Source organism: Ascidia mentula, chromosome 2 (assembly GCF_947561715.1).
Source record: "Ascidia mentula chromosome 2, kaAscMent1.1, whole genome shotgun sequence".
Taxonomy (NCBI): Eukaryota; Metazoa; Chordata; class Ascidiacea; order Phlebobranchia; family Ascidiidae; genus Ascidia; species Ascidia mentula.
Genome location: NC_138567.1, coordinates 2,642,419 through 2,664,618, shown reverse-complemented (window position 1 = coordinate 2,664,618; position 22,200 = coordinate 2,642,419). Strand labels below are relative to the sequence as shown.

At 37.3% G+C, this 22,200-nt stretch overlaps 2 protein-coding genes across 2 annotated transcripts in view; both read left to right on the top strand.

Moving 5' to 3' along the window:
• The window catches only part of LOC145889878 (uncharacterized), a 106,724-nt gene that overhangs the window by 5,576 nt on the left and 78,948 nt on the right, over positions 1-22,200 (top strand). The gene's annotated exons all lie outside the window — the stretch shown is intronic.
• Positions 15,684-17,010, top strand: LOC145890419 (uncharacterized). Its single transcript, XM_082981411.1, has 3 exons — positions 15,684-16,069; positions 16,502-16,591; positions 16,886-17,010. The coding sequence occupies exons 1-3, from the start codon at positions 15,694-15,696 to the stop codon at positions 16,996-16,998; spliced, it is 579 nt and encodes a 192-aa protein (XP_082837537.1). The 5' UTR covers positions 15,684-15,693; the 3' UTR covers positions 16,999-17,010.

Here is a 22,200-nt window from a genome sequence, read left to right as displayed (position 1 = left end):
CGAGCATTGGACGTTTGTTTGCTGCTCCCACACATATAAAAGCACTCTAGATATCAGTCGATGCCAAATCGTACCACCGTAAAACAAACACTATTGTTGCTTCACTAACCCGTTTGTTCCTCATGACATTCCAATATCGAGAAAAAGTACTGGTTTTTGATGATTGCATAAGTGGTTGCCGAAACGTTTTTCGCATGACACATGACAAGGTTGACATTAGCAAGGGTCAGTCTCTTCATTCTCAGCACTATTTTTTTAATTTATTAAACGATTATACGGCAATGGATGCTGTTCCCATCGTATACTGCGAGATACCACGGTCCAAGAATACCTTAATTTATTCCTTCGTGCAAAGCTTACCTACAGCTAAAGCGTTTTAATTGTGAATCAAGAAATATATATACATGTATTTTTTTATAACAGTTCAAAGAATGTGAACTACGACCCTCTTAATTGTATACTGCAGGATGCCATGGTACAAGATATGTTATACCTTCGTGTTAATTGTAAAAGTTCCAATGCACATCTATTGTTTGATCGCAGTTTCATGAAGTTAATTGCCACCCTCTTAAGCTCGGCACATGGTATTATCATTAAACAATACACAAGCTTGAAAGCTTTACATGTATAGATTTTTCAGTGGTTCGCACTACGGCTATCGCTTGGGTGATGTAAGATATTTTAATCTAGGGGAAATTTTTGGACCGGAAAGAAGACTTGGATTAAGCTTGTAACATGGTTTGTTATAACAAATAAAAACAAAACATCGCTTTAGTGATTGCCGGAAGGACAGCTTGTTTGTAACATTATACTGTTTTTAACAAATAACAAATAGGTTGATCAATGGTCGGCACCGCGGGTGATATCGCACACTGGTTGCGTATGTTTGACCTCGCGCCTACGTGCGCCCTTCTGTTATCGCGAAAACCCAAGTTCTTTTTACGATGTTTGTCCAAAGCTGAACAAAGGGTCGACTGGCTCGGGCAGAACAAATTGGTGACTGGAATTTAACGATGAAAGCAATGTCTTGGGCTTGTGACGATTCTGGTGTTCTGTGCTTTCGCTTTCCAAACGACCTCACACAGGTCATCGACCAGCAACACCACGAGGTGTCGCAGTTACTTTTTGCATTAAAAATTGTATCTTGCTATTGACGAAACCAGGTATGGTATTTAGTCAATTTTTAAGATCTTTCAAACCATCGATCAAATGAACAATTTCCCTTTACCAGAAGAAACTGTGTCTACTGTAGTCAGCATGACAGTTCAGGATCGCCCTACTGAGATGCCTTGTCTTGGCGATCTCAGCCATTGTATACAGGTCATGAGGTTCACAGGTCAAATAAATGTTGATTAAATTCTTCCCTCAAACACACAATAATCTTGAATATTCGGTTGGCGATGATCGTAACTAAAGTGACCAAAAATAAAATAAAAAAACAAAACGAAATAAGAAATCATGAGAAGTTTGGCGTTTGCGTGTTTACCTGCCATCTTCTCCACATCAATACAACACGGCTATACACAATGATTTTTAAATGCAGTGCAAGGGTTTTGCCTACTATATTGCAGATCGATCTGTCTCTTTGCTGGATTCACCCGAAAATAGTTTAATCCGAATAAACAGTTTATTATCTGGCTTGTGGGAATATAGCCAAGCCGGCGAACAGGCTGTAGAGTCTCAATAATAATAGCAACGTCTTGAGACCGAATAACACACCAAATATAGACTAAATCGAGCCTGGTGCATATGTACCCAGCCGAATAGACTGCATGAAACGCCAAGAAGCGAATTAACAGGCGCACACGAGTCATTATTATTGGGATGATTGGTTGATTTAATCACGTGGAGTTTATGCAACACTTGGAATAAAATAATACAAGAACAGGGTTGTAAAATAATATAAGCCTGTGAGTGATCGTTAGCGGTGCTCGGAAAAGTGGGTCCACTTAAACAATTTCGACGCGTGCTACCTAGTTGAATGTTACAAAACCTAGGGGATGAGGTAACAAACATTTGGAGATCACTTACGATTTTTTAAATTCGAACTATATCCGCAAATTACGGAAAGGTGCTAGAGTACCACCTGCAATGCCGTCGCGTACCACCGGTTGGGAAACACTGCAGTATAAGTCGTGAACAGGAAACAGTGATTCACGTTAACGGATGGTAAACGGTTATAAATTCATTGGGAACACCTTTCGACGTTATCTTTATACGAAACTGGTGGTAAACAAAATTCTTCTGTGCGTTTGGGAATCTCCTCAACTCTGCAAACGTTATGACGTAACATTATCCCGGGGTTGCCATGGGTTACTGTTACAACAGAAAGTTCTTCCAGTTGAACAAACAATGATTCGTTTAGCACCATACTATTTTCATTGATCTGGCCATGCAAAAACGATATTCCGTCGTAAAAGAGTAAACCTTTGTCGTTTCCAATACCAGCGCAGCAAAACATAAAAAGCGAAAGAAAGAGTTGACCCTGCTGAGTAAACAGGTACAAACCTAACGTTTCAGGTATGTTTGCTTGGTCCACAAAGGCATGACTGGAAATCAGCTGACACAAAGGCAGTTGCTGGAAAGACTTAAACATGCTTGCGTGTGCCATACTTGCCTGTGGTGAGTTGTACGAAATACATTATACTGTAAATAGGCATATCATGTCCTATTTAAAAACAGATGCATTTAAATCTGATGTGGTTAATTCAGAGTATATGCAAAAAAGATTGGAAAATATTGTTGTCATATTTTTGTCTGAATGTGGTAGCTAACAATTACTAGTGTTGTATTTTTTGTTGTTCAGGTTGAGTTGCACACTGCAGGTTTAGCACTGCTGAAAAATGGCAGAAAATGTTTTGAATGTTGATTTGAAGTTTCTGCATATTCGGCTTACTGGACCAGCTGCAGAAGTTGTGTTAACATCCACAGTTGAGTCAGGACTTATAGCTGATACACACCTACCATGGACAAGAATAAACAGTGAGGACTATGTACGAGCCATACTAAAACCCTTTGAAAGCAGAGGCGGACAGGTTGTTAATATTACACATGGAAGTATCATGGTAACAGTTGTTGTTAATGAGGAAAGCGTTGCCAATCGCATTACAAGCGGTTGTGCCTCGGGTGAAATATTGAAAGAAATCAATTCCTTACTTGATGAACTCAATAATCATTATCAAGTGGGAAATTTCCACAATATTGAGATCAAAGGCACAGATGGACTGGAAGTCAATGAACATAAATGGAAAAATATGCAACGACAGTTCAAGGAAAATGTTGCCACCACAATCAAAGAAGGACTGAAATCATTTCAGGCAAATATTATGTAACATTTCTAACGTTTTTTTTGCATAATACACTTTTGTGATTAACACTAGTTACAGGGTTTTATTCACATAACATATTTATTGAAGTTACTGAAATTAAAATAAGTTCTTGCATTGATGCAGATTTTCCGCGAGGATTTGCGAACCTTGTATAAACTTGTGCAAAACACAGAGTTGCCAGTTGATGAACTTCACATATCACGACCATCTCATAGTAAGTATAACATAAATATACAAAGGAAATCATTTTAGTTTAACCGCTCGCCACATGTTGGTGGATTTATTCGATTAATATGCAGCTCCACCTAATGGTCATTTGTAAAAGTCTTTCTGCTGTGTGATTTTGTTTGCAAACAGTTTACCAAAAAATTATACGTATTCATTATATAACACGTAGCCCTTGATTTTTTTTTTCAGAACAAAATCTAGGCCATACCGACCTTGCCTCTCATAATGTATCTGACAGTCAACCATTACGTGGTGAGCCAAATGATGCAGAAAACAACACACAGGAAACATTGCAGCAAACAGGTTAGTTGAAGAAACCTGAGTCAACATTTAGTTCTTCTGAAGGAGATTATAATTGCGTATCTTATATTTAGTAAAAAACAAAATTGCTTTTTTTTGTTTCAGATTATATTGATATGACTCTGGCAGTAAATTACGTTGATTTGTTGAAAAAGGGAAAATATTTAAAAGCAAATGAAACGAGAAACCAACTTTCAAAGTCACTTGAAGGTCGTGAGGCAACTGCAGAAAATTTAAAAACAGCTGGAGATGAAAAGAGAGAAGAGGGGGGTTGTTTGGAATCGATTTTGTTTTACGATTTATCATCGGAACTTTATGAAAAATATCCAAATGCAAAAACAGGAGCAGAGGGTGTTAGGGATTGCGTGCTGGGTATGAAATGTTCCAGCGAAAATTTTCTGAAAACATCAGATTTGTTACAATTGGTAAGAAACAAATTCATTGTTCGCGATCACGTGATCCCACTAATGGAAAAGATGAGACTTAAAATACAGAATGTAAAAAACGTAGAAAAGGAAGTTGCATGTTTATGCCAAGTTTGGTGCTTGCACAAGATTGAATTGTGTCAAGATTTAATCGGAGATGTTTCGTCTGAGGAAAAAACAGTCAAACTTGGACTTGAAATGATGAGAAAACAGTTCCGTGAAAACTCAACAAAGCATGAAGTGTTCGGGCGTTTAATGCGCAACCTTGGATTTATTTGCGAGGATAAAAATCAGCTGAATGAAAGTGCAGTTTGCTTTAAACGTGCAATTCATGCTTATGGAATGGCAACAGACATGACTGAAAAAGAAAGGAAGAAGTGGATTCAACATGCCAAAAGCCGCCTGGCAACTGTTGAGTCAACATTAAGTCAGTGCAACTACTTATACATTTTATCCCAATTATAGATTTGCTTGATCTCCTAAGCTTAGTTTGTTTGCGGACATAATTTGTGTGCTTTTGGATATTTTGAAACCAGCTTGCAAGTGATCCAGCTTGCAAGTGATCGCCCAACAATAATTTTCATCCCCAAATAGTTTGCAAAAATTTTGATGTGTAAATTTCCAAGCGATATTGACAAAATAATCACATCCGTTCAAGTTTGTGCCTGGAAACGTTTTAAACAAAGTGATGTATTGCAGAACAAAGAACAGCGGAGCCCACAACCACCTCTTATGATGTCTCTCACAACCAACTATCAAGTGACAAACCAAATTACCCAGAGAACATAATGCAGGGAACACTGCAGGATTTGGGTATGTTTTATTAGCATTATTCGCTTGCTCTAACTTTAGTTTCACTGACAGTAGAAACAACATGGGGTTCAAAAAAATCACTTCGAATTAAACATTGTTGTTCTTGCTGCACGATTGCAAGGTTCACAGACACCCAGTTTTAGCCATTTCTCTTGACGACAGAGCAAGATTTTTAAAAATCTGGGCTGCGGTAAAGTTTGAACTCATAACCCAGCAGCTGTACCTAATTTAACGACTCACATAATATCTGGTTGACCTTTCGCTAGGCATCTTGTTAAAACAACAGACACTTAAAAGATTTTGGGTTATAAATTTGGGTTATTAATTGGGTTATTAATTGTTCCAGGGAGTTTACTTGACTGTTGTTGTTTCAGATAAACAGAACGACCCGACGCCACTGATTGCAAATTACGTAGATTTGTTAATCAAACGAAAATATTCTGCGGCAAATAAAACTGGAAACCAAATTTTAAGGTCAATTAAGGGTCTTTGGTTAACACCTAACGATTTGAAATCAATCAGAGAAGAAATGAGAAAAAAGAAGCAATTTTTTCATTCCATTTTATTTCACTATCTTTCATCGGAACTGTATGAAAAATGTCCAGATGGCAGAAAAGGAGTCAACGGTCTGAAGGACTGTGTGTTTGGTCTGAGTCAGACATGCGAGGATTTACTGAAATCATCGGATTTACTTTCAAAATTCAGAAACAAACAAATAGTTGGGGACTACGTGATCAATTTAATGGAAATGATGAGACTCAAAATACAAAACGTGGAAAATGTGGAAAAGAAAGTTTTATGTCGAAGTCAAGTTTGGTGTTTGTATCGCATTCAATGGAGTCAACAGTTATTGGAAGATATTTCATCTCAGGAATCGACAATCAAACTTGGACTTGAAATGATGAGGAAACAGTTTGGTGAAAACTCAGCAAAGCATTTTGTGTTCGGACATTTGTTGTACATGCTTGGTCATGTTTGCTGGAGAACAAATCGACTAAATGAAAGTATGGATTTTTCTGAAAGATCAATTCAAGCTTTGGGAATGGCAACAGACATAACTGAAGAGACAAGGAAGGAGCGGATTAAACAAAGTGAAATTAACTTACGAAATGTTCAAACAATGTCAGGTCAGTAAACTTTTGTTATATTTAAAGTACTACCTTAGTGATTCATATTACCACTCATTTGCTAAGTTGAATGTTACATATTTGGAATGTAATAAAAAAGTCTTAAAATATGCTTCAACGCTTTTAGTGATTCATACTCTCACTATGGGTCCGCCAAGTAATCGCTGTGATAATCTTGTATTTGGGAATAAAAACTTGAAACCTATTTTAAAGTCCCCAACCTTGGGATTGGTTGGCCAAGGCTTTGCTTCCTATAACAGAGAAGGCCTGCCTAACCTGCTAAAAATCCAGGCTAGGTTGCCTATCTTGGTTTTGAAACGTCCCTCGGTAGTCCATATACTGAAGTCATGGGTCCTACGATATTTCGATTGCATCGCTTTGGTTTTTTTGGGTTCCTGCAAATGAATCGTTTGATCTTTACAAGCTTTGTACTTTTACACAAATTTCGTTTTCTTTTTTTTTTGCGCGAAAAACGTCAGATACAAATACGTTTATAACCCAAAGAACTTAGACCGTAGAATGATTTTAATTAGCCTGCCCTGAAAATAAAATTAACGCCAATGTACCCACAGTATGTTTTATCCTTCCATAGCTTGCAACAAGTATTCGTCTTGTTAATCTGTTTCATAGCAGAGACTCAAGGGCTGATTAAGAAACAGAATAGATTGTCGAAATTCATGCTTTTAGATCTAACTGAAGGAGCCGACGATGTACAAAGACAGCATGCATCAAATCCCTGGCAAAGTTTACTGCAACAAACATTTATGCGATTGTCAAGTAGGGTAAACTATACTAGAAAGAGTGCATTAATAATTGACATGCAGCTTTTATTTTGTAACACATTCTTCAAAAAATTATGCATGGTTTAATATTTCTCCTAATGTTCAAGTCAACAATTATGCAGTAAACTATCCTTGCACCAATCTTTTAATTGTGCTGCTGTGTTTCTTCAATGTTTATTTCTACATATCTAGGAAATATGGTAAACTTGTCGTAACATGATTAATACTTGTAGGATTTTCATTGCCCAAAAGCACAAAAATAAACAGAGAATCTCGTCATGCAACTGAAAAACAGTCGTCATTTCATGTCACAGGTGAGCACTAAAAAAAGTTTAGACAGTGTGCGGCAAAAATGTTATAAATATCTCTTGTGCAGAACAAGTTCGTAACACTCCAGGGAGTGCAACCAACTCTCAGCCAACTCGTCCTCTCGAGACAACTGATGATGGAAACAGCTTACAGGGTACATTGCAACAAACCGGTATGTAAACGTAGGCATGGGAAACATTTTAACACAGGCTTTCTCTTTTAAATTATGCTGCAATCTCAGTTCACGTTCGTTTGACGCCAGTCATTGAATAACGTTAAACCTAACCACAGTAGTTGAATATTGATTTCAAAGGATAAAATTTCCGGTTTATTTGCCCAAGAGCGGCTGTTCATACGTAGCAACTTACATATTTTCCTTGTTTCTGTTGCAGTATTTTGTGTTTAACTTTCCTCATTCTAATAACTCCTTGTTTTGTAATTTGTCAGTTGGCTGCGTTTAGATTAGTTTGTACAATTTTAATGTGAAAGTACATATTTTTGTCGATTTAATGAGACCCCACACCTATGTACAAAATAAACAAGCGATAGTCAGTCACTGTTGCTATGCATCTCTCTTGATTTATTTATTAGATTTTGTATTTTAGACAAAAACATTGACCTGACTCCACTCCTGAAACATTACGTCGAGTTGTTGAAAATACATAAATATTCCGAAGCTGACGAAGCAAGAAACCAACTTTCAAGGTCACTTGAAGGTCTTGGGGCAACTGCAAAAGATTTGGAAACAACTGGAGATGCAAACAGAGAAGAGGGAAAATGTTTGGAATCGATTTTATTTTACGATCTTGCATCAGAACTTTATGTAAAACATGAGGGAACCCTGGCAGCACAAGGTGTGGAGGATTGTGTTTGCGGTCTGCATTCCACATGCGAATATTTGCTCAAAACATCAGATTTGGTACCTAAGCTTCGAAACACAGAAATTGTTCGCAATTACGTGATCCCACTAATGGAAATGATGAGACTCAAAATACAAAATATCGGAAATGTGAAACAGAATGTTTCACGTTTATATCAAGTTAAATGTTTATATTACATTGGAGTGAGTCAACAGTTCCTTGGAGATTATTTGCCGAGTGAAACAAAAATCACTCTTGGACTTGAAATGATGAGGAAACAGTTTGGTGAAAACTCAGCAAAGCATCGAGTGTTCGGACGTTTGTTATACGACCTTGGAGTTGTTTGCGAGAAAACAAATCGACCGAATAAGAGCATGCATTTGTTTCAAAAAGCAATCCAAGCTCTCACAAAGGCAACAGACATAACTGAGGAGGAAAGGAATGAGTGGATAAACTGGAGTAAAGAAAATTTCCAAAGAATTCAAAAAATGCTTCGTCAGTAAACTTTAATCCGAATGTGGTTTGTGGACTAGCTCTAACAGAAGAGTGGCCACCTAACGTCTTATGCGGCTTCTCGCAACCCATCACTTCACAGTGCGACTGGGTACCTGACTCGATATGATTTTATCCGTGCCTTTGATTTCTTGTGCTTTATTGTTCAACCCTTGTAGTATTTTGCGTAAAAGAAAAATATTTTGATTTCATCACGTTGTACATGTATGCGTAGATTTGCTTCATTTCGTATCTGTAACATTTATGTATATGCTGTATATAAAGTTATTTGTGAATTTGTGTGGGTAGCGTATAATGACAAGCCTTGTAGTAATTGTTTAACATTGCTTTTACTATTTGTGTCGCTTATGCCACGTCTTTGTATATATTGCAATGCCTTTGCCTTCACTGACGATTATTTCTTGTAAGACTGTTTTTTGATAAACAATTGCTGATTTAGTTGATAACAAAGCACTTTGCCGGCTTGGGATTTATTCCCCTAAGTCAGACAATAAACTATTTGTACAGATTCCTTTTGTCGGTGATTCCTGCAAGTCAACAGTTTAGAGACAATCTGCAATTTCATTCTGATATTAGTATGATTTTTGCAAAATGTACAGATTTAACGTTTTAGACTTCTAGTTGTTGGATTGTGCATTAAAATTTTCACCAGCCTTCGGTGCGGACCGTTTGTAAAGAAGCGTATGTTGGCTTATTATTTCAAGTATCCCATGTACTTGCTTATAGCTCTAATAGTTATAATAACGTTACGACATACAAATAGGCTACGCGCGTTTGCAACGCATTGTGCAGTGACAATAAAATAGAACTTGCGTATAACCTCGTATAAACTGATGTAAACCCAGATATCAATCTTTGGTGTCTACACGCCCCGTCTGACTCTTGGTTAGAAAATAGTTGGCTGCTATGGGCAAACGCAAAGCCCAATGTAACTTTATGTAAATCGTGTACTTTGTAAGTTGGATACTTACACTCTTGTAGCTTCTTCACGCAACAAACAAGGCATACGGAGTGCTAGTCTGAAAGCAGTATCTCCCTTTAACGTGAAAATGACTGTTTTACACTCTATCCATAGTCTTGGGTTGAGTTTAACGAAATTCAACTGTGGTAACATCAAAAGTTTGTTAAAAATAAAAAGCTATTAATTTTATTAAATTGTCCGGTTTTAATTGCTAAGAAGCTCATATGGCTTCATCCCCTGGAGCGCTGCCTTAGATGAGGATGTAGAAATTGAGGCTGAATCGTTTTATGGAATAAAAGGCCCAGCAGGTCATTATTCATACCACCACAGCAGGTAATATTCTTTGCAAAATACTATTTTCGAAAAACAATATTGTAGGTTGTGAAAGTATTAAAATAAAGAATGATACTTGATTCAGCTTTCATTAACTGTTCTGCATGAATACTCCACCTGCATCCTTCGTTCTGTCTGCATCTTTATTGTGTGTGGAATCCAATCAGTTAAAGTTGGCTGATTATAATCGGCTTTTTAATTTTCATGTGACATGAAATTGTATCCAATGAAGTATATCCAGATATATTCCTGCCTGCATCGGTAACAGAATACATTGTTTATGGTTTGACAACACCAGTCGTATCCGTTTATGAATTCCAACTGAAATTATGGCCGTAATTATCAATTGAAAACACCTGGGTCGCGTCTATGCTTATTCCATTCTGTTTATGATAGTCCACTGAAAAACTTTAGCTTGAATACGTTTTGGTCGGCACCCGACCCTTTAAACCATGATATGTTGACACTGCGGGTTACACCGCACAGTGGTTGTGTATGTTTGACTTTGTTAAAATCAACTACGTGCATAAATTATTCTTGTGTTGTCTTTTTTGTGTGGTATGATAACAAAATGGCAACAAATTTCATGAATATTGAACTAAAGTTTCCTCATGATCAAGTTATACTGTAGTTGCATCACCGCAGCAGAGCCTCTAAACCAGTGGTTCCCAAAGTGGGCTCCAGCGCCCACCTGGGGGCGTTTGTAATCGTACGGGGGGCGCTGGAGACTGAATGGGCGATTGGGGGGCGCTTGGTGACATGGCAATTTTTTTCTTATAGCGCAAGTCTGTGCTTCCCAACCGGTACGTTTACCATTAGTGGTATGCGACCGCATTCCAGGTGGTACGCGAGCACCTTTCCGTAATTTTCTTAGCTCTTACTTGGTGAAACGTGCGTTCTGGGCATTCACCACTCTTTTAGACGGAAAAAGAAATCGTCTTGATATTGACAATTGAGGAGACTTTTGTTTTTGTCCGACATGTAACCTGATATTGAGAAGTTGGTGTCATTGCACTAACCTCACCCATCGCATTATTTAACAAGCAACAAATGAATTCGTTGTGTTTATTGTCTGTTCTGTTAGGCGTTGTTAAATGACTCAGGTGTTTGGTGGGCGGTACAGAAAAAAGTTTGAGAAACACTGCTTTAAACCAAGCAGAACCAAAAGTGAATGACAAAAAGGCTTTATTTGATAACAATGAGAAGAGGTGTCATTTTGATGTAATAATGCAACCCTTTCAACTTTAGAAACGTGGTTTATGCTTGTAATGGAAATGTTAAGAGTAACAGTAGAGGGTAAAATCTACCTGCTATCTTGACATTTCCAGTCGCGAGGCAGTCACGGGACAGTTAATCGCGCTTTTGTCTGGGGGGCGCTGGCTTTTTCAAACTTTACGTTTCGTTGAATTACAAAGACGTCAAAGCGATCTGTGAGGCTAATGAAAGATATATTTTGAGTGGAGGTAAGTATATAGTTGTTATATAGCAAGGTGAGATAGTTAATGCTCTTTACATACTTGAGAAACACATAATCGTTAAGATTACAAAATTTATGGACGGAACTGTGCGTCACAGGTTGCCAGCGGCGTGGTGTTAGATATTGTGAACATGATGCGCACTTAGAAACTGTATGCAATAGTAGCCTAGTGCAGATTCGATCAAGCAATTTCACAAAAAAATTTTTACACCAAATGTCACCACAGGTATTATATTTCTGAGTTTATGATTTTTAACATATCAGAACTACCTGTTGTCGTGGTGATGGTCACGCGCCAGCGCGCTTTTGTCTTGGGGCGCTGTCATTTTTTAACTTTACGTTTCATTGAATTACAATAGCGTCGAGGCGTTTCGTGATGTTGTGAAACATTTTCAAGGCATATCTTGAATGGAGGTTTAGAGCGGTGTCCTCTGAGGACCCTTTGAACACGATTGCATGTAAAATTTGATTGTTATACTGCTATTTTTGTACGTTACGAGGTAGTTCAGGCGCTCGAGCTGTTTTGGCTGCGGGCTGTATGCGGTTCGGGCACCGCATTCTTGTTTTTACCAAGGGATTTGAATGTGGTAGCCAACATTTACTACTAGTGTTGCATACGTTTTTGTGAAGGTTGCTGTATCATAAAACAAGCACTACTGAAAAATGGCTGAAAATGTTGATTTGAAGTTTCTGCATTTTCGGCTCACAGGACCAGCTGCAGAAGTTGTGTTAACATCCACAGTAGAGTCAGGAATTATAGCTGATACACACCTACCATGGACAAGAATAAACAGTGAGGACTATGTACGAGCCATACTAAAACCCTTTGAAAGCAGAGGTAGACAGGTTGTTGATGTTACGCATGGGAGTATCATAATCACAGTTGTTGCTGATGAGGAAAGCGTTGCAAATCGCATTACAAGCGGATGTGCCTCGGGTGAAATATTGAAAGAAATCAATTCCCTACTTGATGAACTCAATAATCATCATCAAGTGGGAAATTTCCACAATATTGAGATCAAAGGCACAGATGGACTGAAAGTCAGTGAACATGAATGGAAAAATATGCAACGACAGTTCAAAGAAAATGTTGCCACCACAATCAAAGAAGGACTTAAATCATTTCAGGCAAATATTTTGTAACATTTCTAACGTTTTTTTTTGCATAATACACTTTTTTGATTAACACTAGTTACAGGGCTTTATACTTAGTGTACAAACATATGTTTGTAAAATGCTACATACTTTGGAACTCAAATGATCTTAATTTACTAAAAAATGTGGCTACAAAAGCTGTGTAGATTTTGAGGATTTGACTAAACATATTTATTGAATTTACCGAAACTAAAATAATTTCTTGGATTGATACAGATTTTTCGTGAGGATTTGCGGGTCTTATATCAACTTGTGCAAAACACACATTTGCCAGTTGATGAACTTCACATATCACGACCATTTCGTAGTAAGTATAACATAATTATAAAAGCAAATTAATTTCGAAATTCCTGTTGCTGCCAGGCATATTGCAATTAAAAATGTACTGATCTTCTGGCATAAACGTACTGTATTTTACGACGTTTCGTCTGCCATGCGGCGAGACTTCACCAGGTATAACGCAACAAGTGAATCACACTGAAACATGCAGGGGCACAAAAGAAAAAAGGGGGAACGTTGACACCGCTTGTCAACTCACGTGCTAGAGGCAGAGGCACCAAACATTGCAGAAGACACAACAATTACAACAAATTATTGCAAACTGCTGGAAAGAAAGCACATTGTTCTTTGTCATTGACGCAACCACTATTTTTGTGGATGTGCAGCGACTCAAGAAATAGCCGCTTGGCGTGGTCCAGCTCCATTTCCAGGACATGGGCTCCCATATATGTCGCAATGTCACCGCATGCTTGGCCAACGCAGAAACGTCGTAAAATACAGTACGTTTATGCCAGAATATCAGTACATTTTTAAAATTATATTCGTTTAACCACTCGTCACATATTGGTAGATATATTTGAATAATATGCAGCTCCACTTAATGGTCATTTGTAAAAGCCTTTTTTGTTGTGTGATACTTATATTGTTTGCAATCAGTTTACAAAAAAAGTATACGTATTCATTGTATAACATGTAGCACTTGGATTTTTATTGCAGAACAAATTTTCAGCCATACAGACCTTGTAAGTACCTCTCATGATGTATCTGACAGTCAACCATTACGTGGTAAACCAAATGATGCAGAGAAGAACATGCAGGGAACATTGCAGAAAACAGGTTAGTTGAAGCAACCTCAACATTTAGTTCTTCTGAAGATCATATTTGCGTATCTTGTATTTATATTTAAAATGTTTTTTTTGTTTCAGATTATATTGATGTGACTCTGGCAGTAAATTACGTCGATTTGTTGAATAAGGGGAAATATTTAGAAGCAAATGAAATAAGAAACCAACTTTCAAGGTTAATTGAAGGTCATGGGGCAACTGCAGAAAATTTAAAAAAAGCTGGAGATGAACAGACAGGAAAGGGCAATTGTTTGGAATCGATTTTGTTTTACGATTTATCATCGGAACTTTATGAAAAATATCCCAATGGAAAAACAGGAGCGGAGGGTGTTAGGGATTGCGTGCTGGGTCTAAAATGTTCCAGCGAAAATTTGCTGAAAACATCAGATTTGTTACAATTAGTAAGAAACAAATTTATTGTTCGCGATCACGTGATCCCACTAATGGAGAAGATGAGACTCAAAATACAGAATGTGAAAAACGTAGAAAAGGAAGTTGCATGTTTATGCCAAGTTTGGTGTTTGCACAAGATTCAAATATGTCAAGATTTAATCGGAGATGTTTCGTCTGTTGACAAAGCAGTCAGACTTGGACTTGAAATGATGAGGAAACAGTTCGGTAAAAACTCAGCGAAGCATGAAGTGTTTGGACGTTTGATGCGCAACCTTGGACTTGTTTACTGGAAATCAAATCGACTGAATGAAAGTTTAGTATGTTTTAAACGGGCAATTCAGGCTTACGGTATGGCAACAGACATGACTGAAGAGGAAAGAAAGAAGTGGATTGAAGATACCAAAATCTGCTTGGCAACTGTTGAGTCAACATTAAGTCAGTGCAACTACATTTTATCTCATTTATAAATTTGCTTCATGATAGCATACTTTAGTTGTGGTTGCGGACATTATTTGTGTGCTTTTAGGTATCTTATATCTTACTAGCTTGCAAGTGGTTGTCCAACAGTAATTTTCATCCCCAAATATTTTGCAACAAATATTCGCAAAAAAAATTAATGTGTAAATTTTCAAGTAATATTTACTAACATAAGTACCTCCGTTCAACTTTGTGCCTGGAAACATTTTAAATATCTCTTGTAGAACAAGTTCGAAGCACAGGCGAGCCTGCAACCACCTCGTATGATGTCACTCATAACCAACCATCTGATGACAAACCAAACCATCCAGAGAACATAATGCAGGAAACACTGCAGGATTTGGGTATGTTTGATTAGCATTATTCGCTTGGCGTACCTTTAATTTCACTGATAGTAGTAAACAACATGGGGTTCAAAAATCACTTCTATGTAACCATTATTGCTTTTGCTCCACGACTGCAAGGTTCACAGACACTGAAGCCGTAGTGTTGTAGTCATCTAGGATTAGCCATTTTTCTTGATGCCGAAGCAAGGTATAGAAAAATTTGAGTTTCGTTAAGGTTTGAACTCATTATCAAGCTGTACCTAACTTAACGACTCAAGTTAAACATAATATCTGGTTGCCCTTTCGCTAGGTATCCTGCCAAAGCAACAGACACTTAAATGATATTGGGTTATTAATTGTTCCAGGAAATTTATTTGACCAATGTTGTTTCAGATGAAAACATTGACCCGACGCCACTGATTGCAAATTACGTAGATTTGTTAATCCAACGAAAATATTCTGCAGCAAATAAAGCAAGAAACCAACTATCAAGGTCTATTAAGGGTCTTTGGTTAACACCTAACGATTTGAAATCAATCGGAGAAGAAATGAGAAGAAAGAAGCAGTGTTTGGAATCAATTTTATTTTACTATCTATCAACGGAACTATATGAAAAATGCCAAGATGGCAGAAAAGCAGCCGACGGTCTCGAAGATTGTGTGTTTGGTCTGAGAAAGACATGCGAAGGGTTACTGAAATCATCGGATTTACTTTCAAAATTCAGAAACAAACAAATAGTTCGAGATTACGTGATCAATCTGATGGAAATGATGAGACTCAAAATGCAAAACGTGGAAAAGGAAGTTTTGTGTCGAAGTCAAGTTAGGTGTTTGTATCACATTCAATGGAGTCAACAGTTATTGGAAGATCTTTCATCTCAGGAATCGACAATCAAACTTGGACTTGAAATGATGAGGAAACAGTTTGGTGAAAACTCAGCAAAGCATCATGTGTTCGGACATTTGTTGTACGTGCTTGGTTTTGTTTGCTGGAGAACAAATCGACTGGATGAAAGTGTGGATTTTTCTGAAAGATCTATTCAAGCTTTCCGAATGGCAACAGACATAACTGAAAAGACACGGAACGAGTGGATTAAAAAGGGTGAAAATAACTTACGAAATTTTCAAACAATTTCAGGTCAGTAAGTTTTTGTTATATTTGAAGTAATTAATTAGTTTTTAGTAGCGGTGATATCTTGTATTTTGGAATGAAACCTTGATACCTATTTTAAAGTCCCCAACCTTGCGATTGGTTGCTCAATGACTTCTGAATCATTAGTTCCCAAATCTGTTGACGGTTGTGATTCGATTAGAAACAAGCACCACCTCGCCAATTACCACAAAACATTTGGACAAACTTTTTGCTTTTACACTAATTCGCTTTTCTTAATTTTTTTGCGCGAGAAACGTCAGAAACAAATACGTTTATACCCCAAGAACTTAGACCGAAGAATGATTTTAATTCGCCTGCCCTGAAAATTAAATCGACGCTGATGGACCCACAGTATGTTTTCATCCTTCCATAGTTTGCCACAAGAAACAAAATAGATTGTTGAAATTCATGCTTTAGATATAACTGAAGGAGCCGACGATGTGCAAAGACAACAAACATCAAATCCCTGGCAAAATTTACTGCAACAAACAATTATGTGGATGCCAGGTACGGTAAACTAAACCAGAAAAAGTTCATTATTAATTGACATGCAGCTTTTATTTTTGAGCACATTTTCCCCAATATCATTTTACTCTGACCCATAGGTTTTCTTCTAATTTCTAATCACTCTTTCACATATTTTAGTCATTAGTCAATCTTTTAATTGTGCTGCTGTGTTTCTTCAATGTTTATTTTCTACAAATCTAGGAAATGTGGAAAAATTGTAGTAACGTGATTAATACTTAAACATTCGTCATTTGATGTCAAGTGAGCGAAATATTACAAGTATCTCTTGTGCAGAACTAGTTCGAAACACTCCAGAGAGTGCAACCAACTCTCAACCAACTCGTATTTCAATTCCTCACCAGACAACTGAAGATGCAAACAACTTACAGGGTACATCGCCACAGTAAACGTAGGCCAGGGAAACATTTTAACATAAGCTTTCCCTTTTAAATTATGATGCAATCTCAGTTCACGTAAATTTGACTCCAGTCATTAAGTAACGTTCAACCTAAACCCAGTAGTTAAAGTATTGATTTCAAATGACAAAATTGCCGGTCCGTGAGCTGCCGTCCAAACTTAGCAATTAAAACTGCCGGTTTTTCGGCGCGAGAGCGGCCGTCTACACTTGTTTCTGTTGCAGCCGTTTTTGCCCAACTTTCCTTATTCTAATATTTCGTTGTTTTGTAATTTAACTGTTGGCTGCGGTTAGAATAGTTTGTACAATTCTATTGTTTTTATGTAAAGGTACATATTTTTGTCGATATAATGTGCCTATCAGTGCATATCGTTCTAAGACCCCTACAGATACAACGGTGTAAAAAATAAACAAACCATTCGTCAGGCACTGTTGCTATTCATTTTTCCTGATTGTTGAACCGATTTTGTGTGGTAGACCAAAATATTGACCTGACTGCACTCCTGAAACATTACGTCGAGTTGTTGAAAATCCATAAATATTCCGAAGCTGATGAAGCAAGAAACCAACTTTCAAGGTCATTTGAAAGTCTTGGAGCAACTGCAAAAGATTTAAAAACAACTGGAGATGCAAACAGAGAAGAGAGAAAATGTTTGGAATCGATTCTGTTTTACGATCTTGCATCGGAACTTTATGTCAAACGTGACGGGACCTTGGGAGCAGAAGGTGTGGAGGTTTGTGTGTCCGGTCTGCGTTCCACATGCGAAGAATTGCTTAAAACAACAGATTTGGTTCCAAAACTTCGAAACACAGAAATTGTTCGCAATTACGTGATCCCACTAATGGAAATGATGAGACTCAAAATACACAATATCGGAAATTTGAAACAGAAAGTTTCATGTTTATATCAAGTTTTATGTTTATATTACATTGGTGTGAGTCAACAGTTCCATGGAGATTATTCATCGAGTGAAACAAGAATGAAACTTGGACTTGAAATGATGAGGAAACAGTTTGGTGAAAACTCAGCAAATCATCGAGTGTTCGGACGTATGTTACACAACCTTGGTGTTGTATGTGAGAAAACAAATCGACTGAATGAGAGCATGGATTTAAATCAAAAAGCAATCCAAGCTTTCACAAAGGCAACAGACATAACTGAGGAGAGAAGGAGTGAGTTGGTAAACTGGAGTGAAAAAAATTTCAGAAGAATTCAAAAAATGCTTCGTCAGTAAAGTTTAGTCCTAAGGGATTGTGGACTAGTTCTAACTGTAGAATGGCCACCTAACGCCCTATGCGGCTTCTCGCAACCCATCATCACTTCACAGTGCGACTGGGTACCTGACTCGATATGGTTTTATCCGTGCCTTTGATTTCTTGTGCTTTTTCGTCAACCCTTATAGTATTTTGCATAAAAGAAAAATGTTTTGATTTCATCACGTTTTAGATGTATGCGTAGATTTGCTTCATTTCGTATCTGTAACATTTATGTATATGTTGTATATAAAGTTGTTTGTGTATGAACGATGAATTTGTGTTTGTAGCGTATAATGACAAGCCATGTAGTAAATTGTTTAACAGTGCTTTTTCCATTTGTGTCGCTTATGCCACGTCTTTGTATATATTGCAATGCCTTTGCCCTCACTGACGATTATTTCTTGTAAGACTGTTTTTTGATAAACAATTGCTGATTTAGTTGATAACAAAGCACTTTGCCGGCTTGGGATTTATTCCCCTAAGTCTGACAATAAACTATTTGTACAGATTCCTTTTGTCGGTGATTCCTGCAAGTCAACAGTTTAGAGACAATCTTTAATTTCATTCTGATATTAGTATGATTTTTGCAAAATGTACAGATTTAATGTTTTAGACTTCTAGTTGTTGGATTGTGCATTAAAATTTTCACTAGCCCTCGGTGCGCACCGGTTGTAAAGAAGCGCATGCTGGTTTATTATTTCAAGCATTGGGATCCCATGTACTTGCTTATAGCTCTAATAGTTATAATAACGTTGCGACATACAAATAGGATACGAGTTTTTACAACGCATTGTGCAGTGATAATAGAATAGAACTTGTGTATAACCTAGTATAAACGGATGTCAACCCAGATATCAATCTGTGGTATCTACGCGCCCAGTCTGACTCTTGGCTACAAAATAGTTGGCTGCTAGGCAAACGTAAAGTCATATCTTACTTCCTGTAAATCGTGTACTTTGTAAGTTGCATACTTACACTCTTGTAGCTTCTTCACGCAACAAACAAGGTATACCGTAATATTCAATTGAAAACACCTTGATCTCTTCTATGCTTATTCCATTCAGTATATCAAAGTGCACTGAAAACCGTAACTTAAACACGTTTTGGTCGGCACCCGACTCTTAAACCATGAAGAAATCCTTGTCGAGATTGCTTGCAGGAAATATTGTGGGTTCGAATCCCGCTCTGTTAAAAAAGGCGAACGCGTTTTAACGCAGTGATGCTAACCTAAATCCAATACATTCAGGCGGCAGTGGGCGTTAAAGAGCTGCATCAATCAGATCCATTGGTCGCTTTATAGTACAATTGCTAACCTACATACCTAACATTAGGTATGATATCAAACTTCCACAGATCATAACATGGTAATTGGTAGCGTGGGCCTATTAAATACCTAATCATTTGGGTAGTATGTTTATTTGTTTAAAGAGGCTTTCTGTTTGAAAGAATATTCAAAGTAACTTCGTTTATTCTGCAATTTGGAAATTATGTCAATACATTAATTTCAACGCGGCCAGCTTGCATGAAACTTTTAAGTGTGATTTCAATCAAAGTTTCCGCATGATCAAGCTGTACTGTAGTTGCATCACCGCAGCAGAGCCTTTAAACCCAGCAGAACCAAAAGTGAATGACAAAAAGGCTTTATTTGATAACAATGAGAAGAGGTAGCATTTTGATGTAATAATGTAACCCTTTCATCTTTAGAAAAGTGGTTGATGACTCTTTAAAATGGAAATGTTAAGAGTAACAGTTGTTGCTAAAAACTACCTGCTGTCGTGACATTTCCAGTCGCGAGACAGTCACGGGACAGTTAATCGCGATTTTGCCTTGGGGGCGCTGTCTGTTTCAAATTTGACGTTTCGTTGAATTACAACGACGTCTCTGTGATGTTATGAAAGATTTTCAAGATATATTTTGAGTTGAGGTAAGTATATAGTTGTATTGTACCAAGGTGACATAGTTAATGCTCTCTACATACTTGAGAAACACATAATCGTTAAGATTACAGCACTCATATCTTAGTTTGAAAACACAAAACTTACGAAATTTATGGACAGAACTGTGCGTCACAGGTTGTCAGCGGCGTGGTGTTAGATATTGTGAACATGATGCGCACTAAGAAACTGTATGCAATAGTAGCCTAGTGCAGATTCGATCAAGCAATTTCACAAAAAATTGTTACACTAAATGTCACCGCAGGTAATATTTTCCGATTTTATGTGTTTGACATTGTTTGAATGATTATTTTTGAAACAATGATGTTTTTTGTTTAATTAGGCTTCTTACCCAAATATTGATTAGGTCGCTTACTTGCAAACGCCACCAGAATGCAAGAAAATGTGATTTCCGAAAATGTTCCCTGTTATTTTCACAGGCAACATATTTTAAAACAAAGTCTAGGTATTTCTAGTATATCAGCACCCCCACTCATTTTAACTATGAGCCGCTACTGTTTGTGTTGAATGGTAGTAATTTAATATCATACACGAAAACAAGTTGAAGTGCCGATAAAAACGTGGATAAGTAGAGCAAATTAAAATATTCAACAGCATTCCTGTTAGCTGATCATTTTATTGGTTAACTATAGGGTTTGTTATGGCGGTTGAGGTTCTACAGAAGCATAGTGACATCACATTCCCGAAGCAGTTGCTCAAAACTAATGGCGTTTTTGTGTGGGTGCGCTTGGTTTCCTGAACGTTTCATAGAATCAAAATAGCACCAAGATGAATTGTTGTGAGGAGTATTTTACTGTTGCCTGCTCTGTCGGATCGACCGACTGTGGATTTTCTTTTCTTATGTACGATTATTTGTTTACCCTTAAACTGTTGCTTGCTTTAATCTGCCACTGCATTAATAGTGCAAAGAACTTCATGCGTTTGCTTTAGGTGCGACAAATATGCAACTGTAAACTTCCAGTGACTGTATTTTTGCTATGGTGAACTAAATACCGTCAACTAAGAGTTTGTATTTGAAATTAAAGTGTCAAACAATTTAGTTGTTGATCAAGGCTGCTTTTTTGAGGATGGAAAGAGTAACAATATGTGTATTTTATTCTGATACATGTGGTTAATACCTACAAAATGTATGGAAATTTGTGTTAGTAACATTTTTTCGTTATCTTTGTTAGTATATGGTAGCAAACACTTTCTGGTGTTGCATATATTATTCTGCAGATTAAGTTTCACACTGCAGTTGTATGATAAAGCACATAGCCTACTGCTGAAAAATGACAGAAAATGTTGATTTAAAGTTTCTGCATATTCAGCTCACTGGACCAGCTGCAGAAGTTTTGTTAACATCCACAGTGGAGTCAGGACTTATAGCTGATACACACCTACCATGGACAAGAATTAACAGTGAGGACTATGTACGAGCCATACTAAAACCCTTCGAAAGCAGAGGCGGGCAGGTTGTTGATGTTACACATGGGAGTATCATGGTAACTGTTGTTGCCGATGAGGAAAGCGTTGCCAATCGCATTACAAGCGGTTGTGCTTCGGGTGAAATATTGAAAGAAATTAATTCTCTACTTGATGAACTCAATAATCATCAACAAGTGGGAAATTTCCACAATATTGAGATCAAAGGCGCAGATGGACTGGAAGTCAGTGAATATGAATGGAAAAATATGCAACGACAGTTCAAGGAAAATGTTGCCACCACAATTAAAGAAGGACTAAAATCATTTCAGGCAAATATACTTTTGTTTAATAAACTTTAATTATTAACACTAGTTACAGGGTTTTATACTTTATGTTTGAAAAAGGCAATTGCTACATAGTTTGGAATATACAGCATTTTTATTAACAAAAAAATGTGGCCACAAAAGCTGTAGTTTTCAAGGTGCATAAGAGTTTGCTAACAGTTGTTATGTTTTGTGTCAAATTGTAATTACATCCCGACATATAGAAAATCGGATTTGGGTTTAATAATCAAA

What these genes read in the sequence shown, in the direction of transcription:
- LOC145890419 (XM_082981411.1), top strand. Translation starts at nt 15,694, where the DNA reads ATGGAAATGATGAGACTCAAAATGCAAAACGTGGAAAAGGAAGTTTTG. An exon ending in AAATTTTCAAACAATTTCAG is followed by an intron (nt 16,070 to 16,501) that starts GTCAGTAAGTTT and finishes TTCATGCTTTAG; the next exon opens with ATATAACTGAAGGAGCCGAC. An exon ending in AACAATTATGTGGATGCCAG is followed by an intron (nt 16,592 to 16,885) that starts GTACGGTAAACT and finishes TCTCTTGTGCAG; the next exon opens with AACTAGTTCGAAACACTCCA.